Source organism: Zophobas morio, unplaced genomic scaffold (genome assembly GCF_036711695.1).
Source record: "Zophobas morio isolate AGI-343-1 ecotype UQ-CSIRO unplaced genomic scaffold, CSIRO_AGI_Zmor_V1 ptg000024l, whole genome shotgun sequence".
Taxonomy (NCBI): Eukaryota; Metazoa; Arthropoda; class Insecta; order Coleoptera; family Tenebrionidae; genus Zophobas; species Zophobas morio.
In genome coordinates, this window is record NW_026972129.1 from 4,248,517 (window position 1) to 4,270,638 (window position 22,122).

Consider the following 22,122-nt stretch of genomic DNA (forward strand, 5'->3'; position numbering starts at 1 on the left):
AAAATTGTAAGATAACATCATCATTTTGGGGGTGGTTAAAAGGGATACATTTTTACTAACTATTTACTATGCCTAAGATCACCTTAAAACGTTTGCAAAATTTTAGAACATTTAGTTTTGCAGGTTCAAAGTCAAATTGTAAAATGTTGTTATAAAATTTTGATTTTTTTTTTTCAAAAATCTGAATGCCTATGGTAAAAATTCAACACGGATTAATACTGCAAGTAGAGGAACATTTACTCTTGTAAATTTTAGTGGGAACGTCATCCCGTTGATTATGAACATGATTCGTCACATTTTGATTAAAGTTTTACCATCTACATGATACTTCTAACATAAATACAAAATTTTAGCCAACGCTGGGGACGTATTTATCGAGCCCATCGGACGGTTTGCTATTTACAATATTTCCCCGACGCTTCATAGCCTCTAGGGTACGAAAAAAGTGGTCTGTTTCTGTCTGTATGTCGTCTGCGTCGATTTTCATTAGACATATAATCTCTGAAACGAATTTTGTATGTACATTATGAATATCATGTAGATAGTAAAACACTGATCAGAATTTGTCTAATCATCCCCACCAATTTGATGACGTGCGCCCATATATAAATACAATAAAAAATAATTATCATAATAACAAGTGGCCCTAAATTATATTCGACCCGTTTTGCTCCAGTGTCGCTTAATGAATTAAATTACTCCTGTCCTCTGTTTTAAAGAGATAAAATCGATTGAATTTCATTTTCTTTTAACACAAATGCTTGTTATCGGAACGTGCTAATAGTCTAATTCTTTTAGTACACGGAGGTAGAAGAGACCGGAGGGAGCGTACCGTATGCTAGCAATGTAACGATTCTGGCATCGTTCAAGACCCGGTCAGACACCGGTTATGATCTTATTTGAACAAGGCGCCAATATTTGCCAGCCCGACGCAAACGCGCTCCTACACTCAACAGCTGACAGAGTTTGGATTTCCACTGGCGTACTATCACGTAACACGTGCTGTTTATATGCAATTGTTCGTTCTTGAGTTTCGAGTTTAGTTGTGCTGTTGTAGTTTTGGACGTGTTGTTGGTGTTTTTAATTTGAATATTTTTGATTATAATTAAAGATCATAATAACATTTAGAGACTTATATATAAGGTTGTCAACATAAAATATGTTGCCCCGCCACTGGTTATGACTGCTAAACATTTAGAGGGTGGAGCTTAGCACAGCGCGCATTTCAAGTAGGGTCATAAACGGTGCCTGAGTCTGTGTCACAAAATTCACGACACCTTCCCTCCGGTCTTTTCTACCTCCGTGTTTTAGCATCATCGTAAACGGTCGAAGCTAAGCATGTACTGAGACATGGAGAAAACATATTTCACCGTTAGTTATCTGTTTCGAATATGTATATTTCATATTGTTCACACTTGTGAGTACTACGTCCTCTTGGAATTTACATCCCCGTGACGCAGGGTTTTTTCTTACACTGTTACTGCTATTATCTATATATTGTTTTATGTATGGATGTTATCGCAAATAAAATATCGCAAATTGTATAATTTTTCAATTACCCTTTGTATTTGTTCTGCTTTGGGGTCGAGGGAAATTCTGGCGAAATAACCTTCGACCAGTTTTTAAAGATTCTTGTACAGTTGGAATGACATTTTTAATTTAACTATTCTTTTTACCGTAGTGCTTCAGATTTAAAAAAAAACATATAATATAGGAATGACGCCATTAAGTGCAGATTAAAGTTGCATTAGAATAATTATGGATCATCCGTTCTCTTTTTATTATTTCATCAGATTAGAACACACAGATGTGTATGACAACGTACTACTGAAGGGTAGTAATTTTGATTTAATACTTCCAAATCCGATAGGTCTGGTAGTTGAAAAATATAGGCTATATATAATAGATTTGGTTTCACCTCAAAAAAACATTTTACAATTATTACGAATTTATTTTTTGTCAAAATTGTTGCAGTTTATAGATTAACTTTGAAAACTAATTACTTAACTTTATAATTCGACCTATCTTTATAATAATAACAATAATAATTTATTTTTCCAACAGCAATGTCAACTACAGAACGAATATTAAAAAAATAATTACAAATTCCTTAAAACGAACTTAAATAATTTAAAGATTTATTAGTCTTTAAATTATTTAAATTTAGTAGGTATAAGTAAGTTTCAATAAAAGTAGGAAATTGCTATTTAAACATATGTAGGCCACTTTTTTTTCGACTTACATTATCAATTTTTATCAAGTTTCGCGTGCCAACTCGAATCTGTAATAAAGTCATCTAAGACGAGATCAACATTCAATTCATTCGGTTTTATCTCAAAATAATCCATTTATACAGTTTATTGGGGTAATAATAATAATACAATATCAAATCTTTTAATATTTCACAACCGGTTGAAGTAACCCATACGATGAAAAAAACAAAGGCAATTGTTAATATAAAACCAAAACGTGAAGATTTAAGAGAGAGTCATATTATGTCAAATATTAGCAATGCAATAAGTACAACAACATTAGGTAATATTTACTTGCATTCAACCATTTCACTGTACAAGTAGGTATATTTTGACGTGACTTATTTTCGAGAGCATATGCACCTAAGCACTTATATATATATTTAACGACTGCCATCTCAAATTTCTAAGACACTTAAACAGTACTTCAAAAATTGACATTTTCTAATAGCCCTGTTACGTTATCCTAAAATGTTCAGTTTTATGGTTAATTCCTAGGATTCACAATCCTAAATAAGTGTTACGGACATTACAGACTTCGAATAAGTATTCGAATATACCATATGAAATAAGAATAAAAACAGAAATTTTTATATGGTATTAATGCTGCGTACCTGCAATACACATATTTCCCCAAAAACCTACCACAATTTAATAATGAAAACAATAAGAGAAATTTATTTCTACATTCCTATAAACACTACACTACGCATTTTTATCTCTCTATAACATTTACGATATTTGTTGCTAGGGAAGGAAAGTATGGTCCCACAAGTATTTAACACATCATTACCCTGCAATAACACATGAGTGTTGCGTAAATTCATTCAAGAAATAAGTTTTTAAATTCTAACAATATTTTCTTTGAAAAAATTCTTTGAAAGTGTCTGCGAAATGTCAGGACATCTGTGCCACGTGTAAAAGTGCAACAATATTGCTGTTTCAAACAGTCGAATTTAAATTGTTGTTCATTTTTGGTTGTAAGGTACAAAATAAATTGACTGATCTTCCAGCAACATTAGAAACAATCTACTTCAAATTTAATTGCCCAGTAAGACGTAAAAACTTAACTAGCAATCCTTGGCATAATCGAATGTGGAATGAATTAATCCATTTCACCAATAAAAAATCAAATACATCAACCACTTCTACCACAAGATATTAACATTTTATATAATCCAGTTCTTAACTTTAACAACACCACATACATATGAATAGTTTTCTAGGTATTGTAGTGCAAAGTTGATCCAACATTCTGACAGTGTATATGCGTTTACGTGTGAAGAATTAAGGTATTTTGGGAAATACCTCTCAATTTTCTGTTGAAAATAAAGTTGATGTTATTCATTATTATACACTTACGTTGATAATATTCACAAAATTTTTATGAATTCATATCAGTAACTTCACATCGAGATTTCTTTCTTATATTATTCATAAAAATAAAAATTAAACACTATTTTAAATTAAAGTAGTAGTGTACCTTTAGTTTTTTAAATGTATACATAAAAAAAAAAGTTCCATATGACAATTTATTCGCAACTGTTTTCTTATACAAGCCATCTCTTGTAGATTTTAGGCCAGTCATCATTAAAATGTATTAATTATTGGAAAACACATGAAAATGTTCCTTAACGTTTTTTTCTACAAAATTTGTGATTCTAATGATTTCTTACTAGTTGCACTTACATCATCGACACATGTGACTGTCACTGCAAGAGGTAGAAAAAAAATGTGTCGAAGGTTATTTCGACAAAACTTCCCTCGCTCTTGAAGCATGGACCAACAAAACGTACTTTCATGAAAAATTTTAAAATTAGATTTTTAGATTTTTATTTTGCGTTAACATCTATTAAGTAAAAACCAGTGGCATAAATTCCAAGGCGGAATGGTCCGCACAAATACGGGCTATATCAAATATATTTAAAGCAGATAACCAATAGGAAAAAATGTATTCTCAGAACACGCTTAACTTCGACAATTTATATTTATATTTAGAAACTATTAGCACGTTCAGATACCAAACATCAGCAGCGGCAAGCATTTGTCATAACATAACAGAAAATGAAATTTGATTGATTTTGTCTCCTCAAAACAGATGGAGCAAAACGTTCCTAAATTTACTTCGCGAGCTTAAGCTACTTTTGTGTTTTGTAAACGATTTATGACTCCAAGAGTTGGAAAAAATAAGACGCCGGTTTCCGTCTGTCTGTCATCTATCGTCTGTCTGTATCGATTTTTATTAGACAGATAATCTAAAACTAGCAGACTTATCAAATTTTACATGTATGTTAGGAATATCAAGTAGATGGTAAAACACTAACCACAATTTGGCTAATCATCTCCACCAACAACGGGATGCTGTCATTTCCAAAAATTACAGTAATAAACCTTATTAAAATTTTGTGTATAATAACATAATAATTCCGGGATTGTGTGTATGACTGTTGAATTTTCACCCCAGACATACAGATTAAAAAAAAAACATTTTGCTAGTGAACTTTGAAACTGCAAAACCGATAGCTTTGAAATCTTGCAAACGGATTAAGGTTATCGTAAGCATGGTAAATCGTTAATAATAATTTATCGGTTTATCGCCTCCCAAAAAGTTGAGGACGCCATCTCAAAATTTTGCTGAATAAATCCCATTCAAAACATGCAAAATACCGGGTGTCCCACATAACAATTTCGGGCGCAATAACTCAGGTATTTTTGAACGGATTGTTATAAAATTTGAAATGTAGGTATTTTGATAGATGAGGATTAATATGAACCGGTGAGAATAATCATTATCTTGAAAAAGTTAATTTTCCATGCCTTAATTTAATTTTGAATTAATTAAGTTTTGCATCACTTGATTAAACATGAAAAATAAATACTGTATGGAAAAATTCATCTCCGAAATACGTCTGGTTAGACAAAAAACGATAAATTATTGCGCAAATAATTCCAAAAAGTATTAAAAAATACGTAGCTATGAAACAAAAACTGCATTCCTCGCATTTTGGACACCCTTGCGGGAATTTAATACCTGTTTGCCAAGCGTTATTTTATGAATTTTAAGAAAATACTAATTTTCAGTTGCTCGGCTACAACCTTTTCGAGGGTGCAAAATTTTTTTAGGTTCAGGAATTCATTCTAACTTGAATGGAAATAATTTTGCTAGGTGTATTTAACACCTTGTTTTTTTCACTCGTTTTAGGTCTTGTACACTTCCCGTATCTTCAAATAAGTTTATTATTCTGTGTACTTTGAATTTGGTAAATTCTTCATAGGGATACCGTTCGATAAGAGTCCTGATTGTTTCATCTAGGTCTGTACGGCATTCTCCGTAGGTTAAAATGATTTCTGTGTTAGTCCAGCGGGGCTTTTGTCCGGGAAGTAGCTATTTCCGTCCACTGGTTGGTTTTCCCCCAAATAACGCGAAAGTACTATCTTTCGGCAAGTGGGGGTAAACACATAGGTCGCCACACTAACATCTCACTGATACCTGTGGTTGCTAAGCTTAAACACATAAACGAAACACAATGAATGGTAGACAACTCGATGGGATGGGCTATACTGATGTACTACTTAAATTAGGAAGTGTTTTTTTAATTATACTGCCACAATCATTAATGATAATACAGAATACCACTGGTTGTGTGGATATGGCTGGTTTTGCTTCAACACATTTTGTGGATACAGTTGGTTTTGGACCTAAGGACCTAAGGTATAAGTTTAACCTAGAATTTTATAGAGATAAGTAGATCTATGCTTTTCAGAGTCTAAACACACGTGTGATATGTGCCACTAGAATTCAGCTAACTTGAAATGTAAATGTTTTCAAGGTGGTAGGTTTTACATCTAGGCCACACAATTAATGAATACCTAAGCAAATTTATTTTTTTGATCAAATCAAAGACGGCTCACCACATCTTCTCCAAAATTTGAGTACACAGTACTCTTATCAATAATATTAATAATAATTAATGAACCTCAAATTTAGGACTAAATATATTATTTACTATTGGAATTTTTGGTTAGCGTTTTACCATCTCCACGATATACCTAACATAGGTACATATATAATTTAACAACAGTCGGTCCAGTGGTTATCTGTCTAATTAAAATCGACACAAATAGTCGACAGACAGACAGACGACCCACAGATAGACGGAAACGCTAGACCTACTTTTTCGTACTCTCGGGAGTTATGAAACGTTTAAAAGACATAAAAGTAGCCGTAAGTGTTACAGATACATATATGTGAAAATTTAATTGCTTCACGACTACACGAATTAAATTTCTTTGACATCTGACAATTTATAGAGTCTAGTAGTTACATATGAGAACCAAATTTGCGATTCTATTAATAAAAAGAAAACATTGAATCTGAATTCCGTAAACAGATAAAGTTTTTGTTTTCGTCGCGATCTGGATATTTTTTGCACTCTGATACCACCGGATAGAATGTTTAAAGGGCGCCAAAGTAGCCAAAAAAATTGGTAAATAACTTTCTACAAAGCTAGGGTTAACTTCATCCACTAACAAATAAAAAGTAACTTAAGAAATTACTTAACCAAGTATTTCAATTGAATTCAGTATATAAAAATGTTTAATGCTAACAACAGAATAAAAAATCTAAAACTAAACTTACCTAACAAGATCCAACAAACTATCTACTGTGGTTATATTTCTCTGACCTTCCCCGTCATTTTCTGTACCGACGTCACCGGCATGATTTGCTCCTGGTTGAATAGTAGCTACCAAAAGAATTCCAAGCGCAACTGCTATAACAGTTGTTGATATATAGAAGAGAATGATCCGTGCAGCAATTCGTCCAGATAAAGATATGTCTAAACTGGCTATTGCCGATACCAGAGAAGAGATAATTAATGGCAGAATTAAAGATTTCAACATTCTTAAAAATACATCTCCTACAAAACCGACGTACATCACTTCCCTTTTCGTGAATGTACCTACAGTTTCTTTCAAAATAATACCCACAATAATTCCACATATTACACCTCCTACAGTCGCCAGAGTTAAAGCATTGGCTTTTAAGCACGTCACTACTTTATTAGGTTTTTTTTCGTCACTATCAGGTATCTCCACTTCAGAGATTTGCTTCGGTACATGATTTTCTTCCATTCTTAGAAAAAAAATCAGTATATATGCAGATAAGTTAAAGTCTGTGTTTAACGGTAAGTGGTTACAACTTAACTGAAGGATAGGTACCTAATAATGCGAGTATGTTCATAAAAGTTTTAACTGTAGTAGAATTATTAAGATAAAACCGGATGAAACATAATAATTATTTATCTTTTTTTATATTATGTAGATAACGTATGAGTTTCAACGTGTGTATATTTAAACTATATACCTCTAATAAATTTAAAAAATACAATACTGACAGGTGAGACTTAAGAATTCATAAATAAAACACAACTCTTTATAATTTTTTTCTACGATCTCAGTCGTAATCGAAGTAAGGTATAACATCTTTTAATTCAGGTTGTTATCGAGAACAGAGGCCTACAGTCTTCGGTGCAAATTAAATTGTTTTAAACTTCATATGTAAAACCCATACTTTGAAAACTCGTGAAATGTTACTCTAGAGCCATTGTTTTTTACAACTTACTTTTTTTGCAACTGCAAATACAGATTAAATGCAAAAAAAAACAAATAAAATATTTTTAAAAAATCAAGTTGGCTTTGTATCTCCAACACAAATGTTGATGGAAATCTGAATAATATTTCAGAGGATAGAGTTCGAATACGTTTACTTATGTACCAAATTTCAATGAGTTCTGATAAACCGTTTCGGAAATATTTAGCCGTATCTATACTTTTTAACAACCCTGTACATGTATCAGATTAAATATTTTACATATAATATTTTATGAGCCTAATAGATACAATATAAACTGGTATAAATTTTCAATTTCGGACCATGTTCGATATAAAAATGCAGATTTCAATGAAATAGGCAACGGTTATTACTACGGCTTTTTGCAGAATAAAACAGCAAGCGAACATATGTGTATATATGTATATACCTCTGGACTTGCCACACATTGTGAAAAATTATAAAACTCTTCATACTTTAGCATTCACTTATTTGAACCAAAAATAGTTTTTGGAATATTGTTCTAGAAAATAATGTAGTAAAAATGATTAAACTATATCCATAAGTCACATACCTACAGATTAGTGAAAATAGTACCAAAGTCATAAAAATTTTGTTGAAATATTTCCAAGGTTTATATTACACTAACAACTCGATTACATCTCTAGATAAGTTACTTTAACGTCGTTGTACCGTCACGATAATTGTTTTGTACTACTCTGTTCCTACTCTTGTGATTTCTACTGTAAATGATAATAGTGACACTTGATAACTTTTTTCCTAAGGATCTTTAATATGAACAAATTTTCATATCCGTCGTTCGTGATATCTCAGTGTTTCTACGTTCACTTCTGATTATACACTTAAAACTTTCAAAGACAGTGAGTTACGTGTGTTCATAATTTCAAAAATATTATGGAAAAGGAAATTTTATCTTATTCAAAACGATTTATGTTTTTCAACGCCAATTTCAATGGCATCGCTTTTGTAATTAAAATACTTTTCGCAGAATGTATATTGACGTTAACATCAGATTTCGTTTTAATTTTCTTGTTAATTGACTAATATTACAAGCTGATTGCAATTGACGTCAGTTGTAAATAATAATCAAATAATAATAATAATTAATAGTAAAATCAAGTAGGTTTTTACTATAAAATGTGTTTAGCAAGGCAATAGAACCATTTTGAATGAATCGTAAAGAGTGGCAAGGCGGTTTCAATTCATAGGCGTACACAACTGCGTTCGAACGGTAATCAAGGTCGCACATTTGCATAGGGTAAATGTGTACAAGAGTACGCACTTAGTGGAAAATTGTCAATAACTTTTTAATTTTTTTGGATAGACAAATTTTATGATATGGGTTCGTTGTATACATGTTTAGAGATCAGATATATTTAATTGTACGTCCCAAGACCACTATATTTTAAGAGTAATTTCAATTTTTGTCAAGATGTGTAAATGCGCACTCTTAAACAGTTCATTGCACAAGAGTGCGCATTTGAACGCTTGTGAGTGCGCATTAAATTTTATGAAAAAATCGTTGTTTCTAAGGTGAAAATAAATGGAAATAAGTGACTAGAGACTACACATAAAACAGGAGACATATTTCTTCGTACTTTAGGGGTCTTGAAAAGTCGAGAAAACGTAAAAGTAGAGAGTCGGTCGACGGACTCGATTACAACACGCTCAGGAAGTAAAAATAACAAAAAAAATCACCATAACCACCACCACACAACTTGAGAAGCAGTACAAAGTAGTAGAGTTAAATAATTCATTATCGTATGATATGTATCTCCAAGACTATTAGACTACGTATTGCAAGCAATGCGCAATCTTATACAATACCTCGCTGCGCACTCTTGTACATTTGTACATAACCTAATGTTTTCAAAGTTAAAAGCTTTTGATGGATAGAAAGTATAAAACTGTTAGTGTATAACGAGACCTTAAAAGTTACAGCTAATGAAAATTATTACTGTAAAATAAAAGAACTAGTACGTACCTTACAAAAAACTAAAACTATGAGCGGTAAAAATTACATCCACACAACGTGTGAGCATAAAATCGTCGGTACGACCAAACTATAAACTATATTCAGGTCACTTTTGCACCTTTATCTCAGGTTTAGCATTAAATTCTGAATTGTATAACTTCATCTTACCCAGATGGCACTAATAAGCCGCGTACTCTTATACATATTCGCACTCTTGTACACATTTACCCTACACGATGAGCGGTCGCTTGAGATTTTCGACAGTGCGATGAGTAGTCGGCGCCTATGTGTAGGTGCTTATTGCACTTAAAAAACAAACGATAACAACTCGACTCAGTGCAATACAGTCCGCCAACTAATTGTTCGATGCCGTACCACGCTGTTCATATGCACATATCTCCCGATTCGCACAGTTCTTAAACTCATGACGCTCTTCTTTTAATGACACATAAAAATTGTATAAACAATGTCATTGGTATAAATACATAAATTTAGCCAACAGTTAATAATAATGCAGTATTAATAATATTTTTACACCCCTCGTATCCAATACACCAGCGTTCAGCTACCCTACTGCAGTGCCAAATAGAGCCTTTATGAAGAAAAATATGGCAGTAAGTTTATTGACACTCATTCCAGTCGAACAGATTTCAGTGCATCGGAAACAAGGAATTTTCTACAGTCGCAGCCAAAAAATCTTGGAAATCATTTTTGTTATTTTGAAAATTTCGATATAGTCTAACGTTTGAAGTTTAAGAGATTTATCACGTTGTATCTATTGTCAGCATGCTCACAATATAAAAAATGACGAAACTAAAAAAATAAGGTCACAATACTTAAAGATGTTTTACACTTTGTGATAATGGAATAACATTGACATCCAAAATTTTCTGGTTTCTACAGTAAGTCTCTTAACATAACTGTGTGATGTAAGAAAAATGTACAATACACTTTTATTTGTTCCTCACTTGTAAACATCAATTTACCAAATCACTGTATTCAACATGAAAATGTCACTTAACTGGCTATAGCCTGTAAAAATTTTACTGGCTAGCCAGTCATATTTTTACAGCCCTGCTCGTGCTCATACAGCCATTTATTTTAAACATTTTAAACTATTATAAGTTGAAAGGGCAGCCAAAATTGATTCAGGCAAATTTTCACTTACAATTGCTGCTTCTTCAGTAATATAGCTTCCGCCACACTCATTTCAATACATCGAAAACGATAAATCGAAAAATCTAAATGACAGAACTAGACACAATAACTGCTATGATAAGTGCCATGCTGACGTGTGTTTCCAAGGCAATACGTCTAAAGCTCATACGATGTTTCTTCAAATATTGGACCTTCTAGAGTTTTTAATAACTAGTTTATAATAGTTATTTACAAGTGAGAAACAAATAAAGTATTGAACAATACACGCAAGGTAACGGATTTTTACTGGCGGACAGAAGGATATGACTGGCGAGCCGCAGGCGTGTCAGTCACCTTCTGGAGCCAGTAAAAACCCTTTTACCATGCTAGTAATGTTAAATACTATAAGTTGAGCATTTATTGTTGGTATACCTACATAGTTGAAGTTTTAAAAGCAAGTATGTGAAAGGTCGACTGTACTATTTAACTTAAATATCTGAATCGGATCAATCATTAGTATTTGGGTAATATATATTTTTACTTCTCGGGCGTAAGCTAAGGAAGTATTGTAATAGGGTTCATAGGGAAACAATTAGGTACTACCACTGTAGCTACTTTCATGTGAAGTTTTATTATACTTAAAGCACGAAAAAATAGGTATCCCATATCTGTCGGCTTATCTGTTCTCCCTATCGTCCGTGTCGATATTTTTAGGACAGATAATCTCCAAAACTACCTCACTGATTGTTGTAAATTTTTTATATTTATATTGGGAATAACATGTAGGCAGTAAAACGCTGACAAAATGGGTCTAATTATCCCCACCAAAAATTTGATGATGTCCCCTCAATTTTTTTTTTAATAAAAGCCATTTGGATTTTATAAAGTAACATACCCATGTAGGGGCGGTTTATGAATCTAGTTTGAATTTTTGACGTAAGTGTCCCAATTTTCGCAACAAAAAATCTAAATTGTATCATTAGATCATTACTTTTTACACATGTAGCAAACTCAGTGGTGGTATCCTAAAAATATTGAATTATTAACGTGAAAGTCGCTGGTTCAATTGACTCATGTGTCACAATTTTTTTATTCATCAAATTAACAACGATTTACAAGTTTTTTTCGGAAATTTGAAAATACAGTACTTAATGTTGCGTAATTATTGTTATAGTAACAGCTTCTTATTCAAAATAATATTCAGAACGTTTTGCTTCATTTTAGCTTAATTAATTGTTTAATCGTCATAAGTATTCCTTCGATGTATAAACATAAACAATCAAAGTTAAACGTGCACTGATGATAATAATAATTATTTTTCCCATTGGCTCTATAGGTATTTGATATTGTCGGTGCTGGGATTACGTCCTCCGTAGCGCAGGGACTACGGGGTGTTATTTCCGCCACTGCATAGCATATTTCTTTACCTGTACTTTACAGTCCACACATATGTTTGTTTTAACTTTATAGGGGTTGTTATAAAAAAAATTTTAAAAATCCCAAAATTATTATTTTATTTTTAGAAGGACCTGTCTTTGTTCGAATGTACTTCAGGGGCAAGGGAAGCCTTAAGGCACCTCCACACAGTCATTAAAGGATGCCAAAATAAGGCAAAACGCCGACCCATTTTGCGCCTTCATTTTAACAGTTGAAGAGCAGGGCGATATATGTACGTGCTCATGACATAAAAATGTTTAAGGAAGAGTTTTGTATTTTTTAAAAAACGTAGCAGTTTTTAAAATAAGAAATAAAGTGCGTAAAACCCGAGCTGATTTTTAGCGAAAACTATAACTCGGTGTGCTTTTAAAAAATATCGACGTGATAGAAAATTTTTTTCTGCTTTAGGCGCCATTTTTCGTTTTCTTCTAAAATTTTATTTCTTTTAGTTATTGTAAAAAAACTGCAATGCATTTGGGGCAAATTTTGGTAAGTTAGGCAACCCAAAATATTAGGTGAGGCGGTAAGCTGTAATTTATGGCCTAAACAATAGAGCACCTTTTAAATACATTAAACTTATTTGACCACCATTTGAAGTATCTGACAATAACATTAATAAGAAGGATAAATGCGAGTAAAATTTTTACAGAAATATGATGACATTTCTACGTTCTTGTTTTGATTTGATTCCCCCTTTTAATTAAATGAATGATATTAATTAAATGGAATTTTATTAATGGAATACATTTATTCAAGCCATATTAGGAATATAGGATGTGTCTATAACAATATGTGCAGTAAAGCAAATTAAACTGCAACTATAAATTACTACAATTCCTAAGAGGGGAGTACTTACAAGGCATAGATGGAAAGAATTTGCAAGCAGCAAATATATATAAATGTAGGTAAATACTGTAATATGTAAATAATAATCAATGGTATGGATAATAAAAACGAAGAAATCAATAAAATCATACTAATAATAACAAGATAAAAATAATAAGAATAAAGCAAAGACCCCTGCAACGCAAAAAATTCAACATTTTTTACTTATTGCCAAAAAAAAACTTAACATTATAAATCTTTTTTCAATATATTTCGGAGTTGCTGATTTCGAGTCCACCACGACTGCGTTTCTCATTTTGCCCTTTCTTTACTCCATTCACTACACATTCGCTGACCGCGAGTAGCTTTTTCAATGGCGTTTACATTACTCTGTGACAGCTTTATTAATAAATTCGATTTTTTTCTTTCATATACTTCAGGTAATATATATCTATAGTTTTCGTTTGTTCATTGTCGACGATATTATTTTTGCCGGAATCCGCACTTTGGATACGCAACTTTTTAATAGAAGTTTAAGTTTTATTAATCGTTTTTATTTTTTTCAATTTTTTTCCGCAAACGCCTTGGTATATACACCAACATTAGCCTCCCCAAATTTTTTTTTAATAACGGAATTAGGAACGTACCCTTATTATTATAACTTATTGCCGCAGCAAAGCATCGCCCTTGATACGATTCTCGTGCAGAAAAATTTATTCTTTTTCCTCCCACAAATTTATTAACGACAGAATTGTAGCATTCCACAGCATTTTTGTCAATATCAAAAAGTAAACTAGACGACAAATTTGCAACTCTATTTAAAACTTGTTTGTAAAGTTCGTATAAAAGACCATTTGCGAAAGTAGAAAATAAAATATCATTTGACTGTCCACTTTTATAACAAAAATAGCTTGCACATTGTTCGTGATTACCAAATATATGCTGCGGTCCATTTAAAATAGCATTTTTAGGACTTTCAATTTTTTATGTAAAGGAATAGGTTCATTTTTGGGAAATTTGATAGCACTTATAATAGCTGTTCTAAATTTTAGAAAACTATTTTTAAGAACATGCTTTCGTTGTTTTAACTATTTCTCTAATTTTGGAACAATAATTACGAAGTATGTGATTTCTACATTCAATTTTTTCTATAAAAAATAATTAAATAATGTGCACTATATGGTTTTGTAGCCCGAACCTTTTTTAATACGCTAATATCCTCGTCGCCTATAATTCTCCTATAAGGTAAATTGTAAAGTTCCTCAGACTTTCTAAATCCCTCTAAGATAAATGAAGCTTACATGGGCATAGATGTTTGCTTTCAGTTTTTAAAGCAGTTAATATGTGTTGGAATTTTCTTTTTTCTGTTTCATATAGATTTTACAGAAACTATAAAGTTTGTTTTTGACCCCAACATAAAGTATTTTTTTAGTTCCGGCACCAATTATGCATCCTACCCCAGACAGTGCATTGTAATCAGAGACTTTAAATATGTTTAGACCGGTTATGTGGCCTAAAACTTGAAGCCGGCAGTCGCCATATTGCTTAGTACCAAAATTGCGCCAAAATTTAAAATCTCAACAATTTCAAAGTTATAAATCTTAACAAGTTTATTTGGAATAGTAAGGTGTTGCCGATGAAATGAAATACCTTTTTCACCACTACTTTTTTTATTTCGAATTACGATACCACTGTACAGCACAGCTTACTGGCATTTTCGTTCAAAGTTCACTTAATTTATTAAATACTATCGTAACAAACGCGACACCATTGACCAGGAGCTACGTCCAATAAACAAAAAAACCAACAAATAACAGCCACACTCAGCACCCAACAAACAGACTTTGCTATTTCTGTTAACGAAAACTCGAAAACTGAGAACTGAGATAGTTCCCGTTATAGGTTAAATGGGATCAGGATTGACAGAAAGGGACCAGCAATGGCGGCGTTTCATGTGCACGCAACTGCTTCAACAAATTGCACTAGAATTTAGGGTGATAGCCGGTCTATACATATTTAAGGTCTCTGATTGTAATTGGATTTGTAAGAGCGTTTGCTCCAAGCTCCATCTACAATAACGGTAATATATGGGACGCAATCATTATCTAGCTCCCCCGCCTCCACTGCTAATCGGCACTCTTCTTTACCTGCTTTTTTTGCTTTCTTCTTCGAGAAGTTCTTCGATGCTCTTTAGAACTCTAGCCTCGGCTTTACGATATGTGGCTTGGGATATTTGAGGGATATCTAGAGCTGAACAAAATTCTGAAATTTGAGAATAACCTACGCCCCTTGATATAGCTCCACAAATAGCTGCATCATTGACTTTGTATATATGATTTTCAGGTTCAGTACAAAAATTACCGAATATTTCGTACATATTACATTTGTAGTAGAAAACAATTTTTATACTAACCTCATTTGAGATACACCTGTTAAAACTTTTATGACTTTAGCGGCTTAAGCCAAACCACCCTTATAAGTCAAACTGCCTATTGTATTACTTAATTCAGTTCACAGCTACATTATGCTACCAATGGACAGTAATAATCTTGCGGTTCGGTTCTACAAAGCTTACAATAGCCAGTTTGACTTATAAGGGTGGTTTGGCTTAAGCCACTTAAGTCATAAAAGTTTTAACAGGTGTATCTCAAATGACGTTAGTATAAACCATAACAATTTTCATGAGTTATTTCATTATTATCTAAAGTGCAACCCAACATATTATGACTGATTTCAGTGTTTTTAATAAGTGGCCTATGTCAACAATTCTACGTCCAGTACTATTTTCTCGACGTGTCATGAGTTCTAGAGTGCGGAAGAAGTGGTCTTCTGTTTCCGTATGTCTGTCTGTCTGTCTGGTGTCTGTATCCATTTTTTATTAGACAAGTGTTCTCCGAAACTACTGGATCGATTATTGCCATATTTTATATGTATATTAAGAATACCATGTAGATGGTTGAACGCTAACTAAAATTTGGCTAATCATCTCCACCACCAATGGAATGACGTCATCTCCAAAATTTATAATAAAAAGTTTTTTAAATTTTATCAAATAAGATACTCCTGCACTTGTGGTGTGTAAATCCGTATAGAATTTTCACCCTAGATACCTAGAATTTTTGGAAAAAATTTTAACTTATACCGGTTCCCATAACAATTCGCATAATCAAATTTTATAATTTTTCGAAAAAGCTGGGTTTGCTTATTGTATTTCAGAGGCGAGAGAAGTTTTGTCGAAATAACCTTCGACCAATTTGTTTCATTCAAAATACATTCCGAGAGGCAACTAGATACCTACCTTAATTTCTAAGATTTTGGGTTGAAAAATTCTAAGATTACTAAGAAATACTCACAATAACGTACCTACAATTAAATATTCTTGGAAATTTAATTTCACTTTTCTACCTACTTACAGAATATGCCCGACACGTACGAATTTTTATGGAAAGAGGAATTTAAAGATAAGAGTAAGAATTATGATTGGAATTATGTATATGAACAAGCATTTTTTTGTTGTGTGTATTGCGAGTAAAGTTCTCATCAGTCTCTGACAATGATTTTATTAATTTATTTTAAAACACACATTTGTCTTTTTACTTCCCGAGCGTAAGCAAAGTAAGCATTGTAATCGAGTCCGTCGGTCGACTCTCTACTTTTACGTTTTCTCGATCTTTCATGACTCCTAAAGGACGAAGAAATAGGTCTCCCGTTTCCGTCTGTCTGTCCATGGGCGCCGGCAGGGGGGTGCAAGGCGGTGCACTTGCACCCCCCTGGCTTAGTATAAAATACACACTTTAATTTAAATCCAAATTGCAATCTTCTAGGACGTGGATAATAGTTTTTGAAATCACTTCCGCATTCAGTTCTTGCAGCGGCACATATCCTAAAAATTCTTCGCAAATTATTGGATTTTTATTGTCTTGATCACAACGCAAATATCGAACTCCAATCGATAATTGTTCTGTGCCACTAAAATTAGCAGTCTCATCAGCCAAAATTTAAAAAACGGATGCCTGATTCACCTCCTCAATTATTTTGCTCTTCAGAACGTCAGAACAAATTTCAACCAATTCATTTTGAATTTGATGCGATATATATAGTGAACCAAGAGGTATAAGGTTATATGGCCATCATAAAATTAGTTGACCGCAAATAAATACCCCCTTTGTGTGGTTCGCACTAAGCTTACCGATTGGCAATAAATCATCTTCTAAACATTTCTTGCTCATATTTAACAGGGCCGGCTTTCAAAGCGAGTGGTTATTTCGGAACCCTCAGCGGCTGCAGGTAGCAAAGAAATAGTGGAGTGGTGGATTTTCATATTTAGTGAAAGCCGCCCCTGAACGAAACCGCAAGAGCCGGTCGAGCTGTAGTGGACTCGTTATTTACGACCCTAAAACCTTTTCTATTGTAAACAACTTAACTTCGATACAATGGGATGATTTTATGATGGCCATATAACCTTATAGCTCTTGGTTCACTATACAAAGAGTTTCTTGCTCCTGACTCTAAATGATTTTTTAAAATTTCATCTCGTAAATGGAGCAAATATACTATATCCTATAATGTATGGGTGCACCCCCCTGCAAATAATCCTGCCGGCGCCCATGTGTCTGTCCGTCTGATTTGTCCGTCTGCCTGCCGTCCCGGATTTTTATTAGACAGATAATCTCTGAAAGTACTGGACCGATTGTTGTAAAATTTTGTATTTATATTAGGAATATCATGTAGATGGTAAAACGCTAACCAAAATTTGTCTAATCATCCCCACCACTATTGCGATGTCGTCACTTCCAAATTGTACAAAGTAAATGGGTTTAAGATTGTATAAAATAACATAGTCCTACACATATAGTTTATGACTCTGAATTGAGTTTTTACCCGAAACGTCCAGATTTTTGGAAAAAAATCAAAACTATGAAACAACATTTTGCAATTTAATTTTGAATCTGCAAAACCGAATGCTTTGAAAAATTGAAAAATATATTTCTTTATCCCCTCCAAAAAATTGATGACGTCAGCTCAAAAGTTTGCCGAATAAATCCTATCTAAAATTTACAAAATATGATGAGTGATTTATCATTCCATTCATATTTTTGGATTTGCAGATACAGGGTGACTCAAAAAAATTAATGAATCCGTGAATTTATTTTATTGATTTAATCAGGAACTACAAAACCAAATGCTTTGAAATCTTGCAGATGTTTTAAAGTTATCATAAGCATGGCAAATGTTTAGTCAAAATGTATTTGCTCACTAATGCGATGACGTCACTTCAAAATTGTACATAGTAAATGGGTTTTCAATTGTATAAAATAACATAGTCCTACACATGTAGTTTACAACTCCGAATTGAATTTTCACCCGAAACGTCCAGATTTTTGGAAAAAAAATCAAAATTATAAAACAACATTTTGAAATTTAATTTTTAATCTGCTAACCAGAATGCTTTGAAATGTTGCAGATGTTTTAAGGCTATAAAGAGCATCATAAATCTTTAGTCAAAAAATATTTGCTTATCCCCTCCAAAAACTTGATGACGTCAGCTCAAAAGTTTGTGGAATAAATCATATCTAAAATGTACAAAATATGATGAGTCTGTACTTGTGATCTATCACTCCATTCATATTTTTTGGATTTGCATATACAGGGTGACTCAAAAAAATTAATGAATGCGTAAATTTATTTTCTGATTTACTCAGAAACTACAAAACCGAATGCTTTGAAATCTTGCAGATGTTTTAAGGTTATAAAGAGCATAATAAATGTTTAGTCAAAATATATTTGCTTATCCCCTCCAAAAAATTGATGACGTCAGCTCGAAAGTTTGCCGAATAAATCCTATCTAAACTGTAAAATATGATGAGTCTGTACTTGTAATTTATCACTCCATTCATATTTTTTGGATTTGCATATACAGGGTGACTCAAAAAAATTAATGAATGCGTAAATATATTTTATTGATTTAATCAGGAACTACAAAACCGAATGCTCTGAAATCTTGCAGATGTTTTAAGGTCATAAAGAGCATAATAAATGTTTAGTCAAAATATATTTGCTTATCCCCTCCAAAAACTTGATGATGTCAGCTCGAAAGTTTGCCGAATAAATCATATCTAAAATGTACAAAATATGATCAGTCTATACTTGTGATCTATCACTCCATTCATATTTTTGGTATTTGCATGTACAGGGTGATTGAAAAAAATTAATGAAAGCGTAAATTTATTTTACTGATTTACTCAGGAACTACAAAACCGAATGCTTTGAAATCTTGAAGATGTTTTAAGGTTATAAAGAGCCTAATAAATGTTTAGTCAAAATACATTTGCTTATCCCCTCCAAAAAATTGATGACGTCAGCTCGAAAGTTTGCCGAATAAATCCTATCTAAACTGTACAAAATATGATGAGTCTGTACTTGTGATTTATCACTCCATTGATTTTTTTTTGGATTTTCATATTCAGGGTGACTCAAAAAAATTAATGAATGCGTAAATTTATTTTGTTGATTTACTCAGGAACTACAAAACCGAATTCTTTGAAATCCACTGCGAAAAAAAAACATAATAGACATGCAGTCGTCACGTTTCCGACAGCGAGGGAAGTACTGTCGAAACTCTTTAGACCAATTTTTTGGATTTGCATATACAGGGTGACTCAAAAAAATTAATGAATGCGTGAATTTATTTTATTGATTTAATCAGGAACTACAAATTCGAATGCTTTGAAATCTTGGAGATGTTTTAAAGTTATAAGCATGGTAAAATGTTGATCAAAATGTATTTGCTCATCCCCCTAAATATTTATGACGTCACCTTAAAATTTTGCTGAATATACCCTATCTTAAATGTGCAAAGTATGATGAGACAATACTTGTGATTTAACACTACATTAATTTTTTTTGGATTTGCTTATATGGGGTGCCACAAAAAAATTAATAACTTAGTCATTTAATTTTATTGATTAAATACAGAATTGCAACACTGAATACTTTGAAATCTTGCAGACGCATTTATCTTAAATTACAAGTACTATACAGGGTGTTCCTTTAACATATTATACACTCCAGAGACGACTTCGTTCAATTTAATTTTTTTTTTAATAAGCAATCATAGCAATCACAAAAAAAATGACAAATATGTCAATGCCAAATAATGACAAAATTGAAAAAATTAATACTCATTTCATTTTAAAATACCCCGCTACAAAAATGCAGTTTATTAATTTACTCAGGAACTACAAAACCGAATGCTTTGAAATCTACTGCGAAAAAAAAACATAATAGGCATGCAGTCGTCACGTTTCCGACAGCGAGGGAAGTACTGTCTAAACTCTTTAGACCAATTTTTTCATTTCTTATGACAGTAAATTAGGTTAAACTACATATCAAAAAATTGTCTTTGAAGGGATTTTATGCTAAAAAAAAGTAGGAGGTGCTATTTAAAAAATTATCAATGACGTCATATATCTGTCAAATATCGCTCAAAACTTTTGAAACTAATATTACAGAATGGCAATTTTTATATACTAATCGACGTGTTTTTGCGTTTGTACTGCTCGAGCGTAGGCTAAGAAATATTGTTTGTTTTCTTTCATAGTACAGTTCCTACACAACATCAGTATCTAGTAAAATTTTACAACCGCTACTTTCAGGGATTGTCGGACAATGCAGGGGGATAATGACGCCAATAAAAGGAGCGTGTCGCCAGGGTATAGTGGGCTAGAAACATCCAGGGTTGCATTGAATTTGTGATTTATGGTTTTGTAGGTTCAACCTTCATGGTTAACTTTGAAATACCAATAAAATAGTAGAATAGGAACTGTAGATATATATTTTAGTTCCTTATTCTGCTCTACCACCAAGCCGAGATACACACAGAGATACACTTGCCCCAGCTGACAATAGCAGTAATAAAACTATTGTCAACGAAGCGAACGATTTTAACCCTTAGAGATGAGTGACAGCTGTCATAACGAGGTAGCATGGGTTGTTTTACAAGTTGCATATCTTTTAAAATAGAAATTTTCTTGAGCTGTGGTGCAGCCTTAACTTTAGACCAATTTTTGAAAAAAAAAAATCAAAATTGTGTACATTTTACAATTTACCTTTGAAATTGCAAAACTGAATGCTCTGAAATTTTGCAAACATTTTAAACTTCTCGTAGGTATCGTTAATCAAAATTTATCCGTTTATGCCCCTCCCCCATTGATTAATGGCTTCTACAATTGTGTCAAATAAAATCTGGTGAGAAGAAACCATGATAGGCATGGAGTCACGGTTTTGAAAACGAAGGAAGTACTGTTTAAACTTTTAAGACCAATTTTTACTTCCACTTTTTACTAATAATAATAATAATAGCCATGACGATATACAACGCTCTAGGCCCGTGCCATTATTACACATCTTAGCAGGCGAAGGGGGTACACCGGCCTAAGAGTTTAATGGCTTTATAGTGATTCTACTCATATTCAGATGGCGATGAAGTTGGTAAGTCAGAAATGGCATAACACAATTTGTGTGTGTCTCAGCTAGTCTCTTAGGCCCGAATATTCTCTAGCCCCGTGGAACGTTTATGTGTTATCCTGACTGTGTTGAAAAATTTACCAGGATGTCTACTTGGACATTGACAACTCCACCATCATATTATAATTAACATTTATACAAAATATTGTAAACATGAAAGCTTGAATAAATCTATTTGATTTAAAATTCGGAAATTGATATGTTTTCATGTAATTAAACGAAAAATTGAGCAAGGTTGGTTGCATACTACATTCGCAATGATTTGCAACCCTTACAACAGAACACAGCGGCTTTACAATTAAGCTTTCATCTTGAGAACAGCAATGCAAATCTTAAGT

At 32.7% G+C, this 22,122-nt stretch overlaps 2 protein-coding genes and 1 long non-coding RNA gene across 3 annotated transcripts in view; 2 read left to right on the forward strand and 1 right to left on the reverse strand.

Annotated features, from left to right (window-relative positions):
* Window positions 1-7,492, reverse strand: part of LOC135134791 (excitatory amino acid transporter 3-like) — a 42,334-nt gene extending 34,842 nt beyond the window's left edge. Inside the window, exon 1 of the mRNA XM_064063624.1 lies at window positions 6,892-7,492. Coding sequence (XP_063919694.1) covers window positions 6,892-7,385 — 494 coding nt within the window. The 5' untranslated portion in view covers window positions 7,386-7,492. The remainder of the gene's footprint in view (window positions 1-6,891) is intronic.
* A 2,948-nt stretch (window positions 7,493-10,440) lies between these two features.
* LOC135134794 (zinc transporter ZIP11) overlaps window positions 10,441-22,122 on the forward strand; it is a 195,063-nt gene continuing 183,381 nt past the window's right edge. The window contains exon 1 of the mRNA XM_064063627.1: window positions 10,441-10,473. Coding sequence (XP_063919697.1) covers window positions 10,456-10,473 — 18 coding nt within the window. The 5' untranslated portion in view covers window positions 10,441-10,455. The remainder of the gene's footprint in view (window positions 10,474-22,122) is intronic.
* Window positions 21,565-21,978, forward strand: LOC135135533 (uncharacterized). Its single transcript, XR_010281585.1, has 2 exons — window positions 21,565-21,748; window positions 21,802-21,978. It is a non-coding gene; the product is annotated as an uncharacterized LOC135135533 (long non-coding RNA).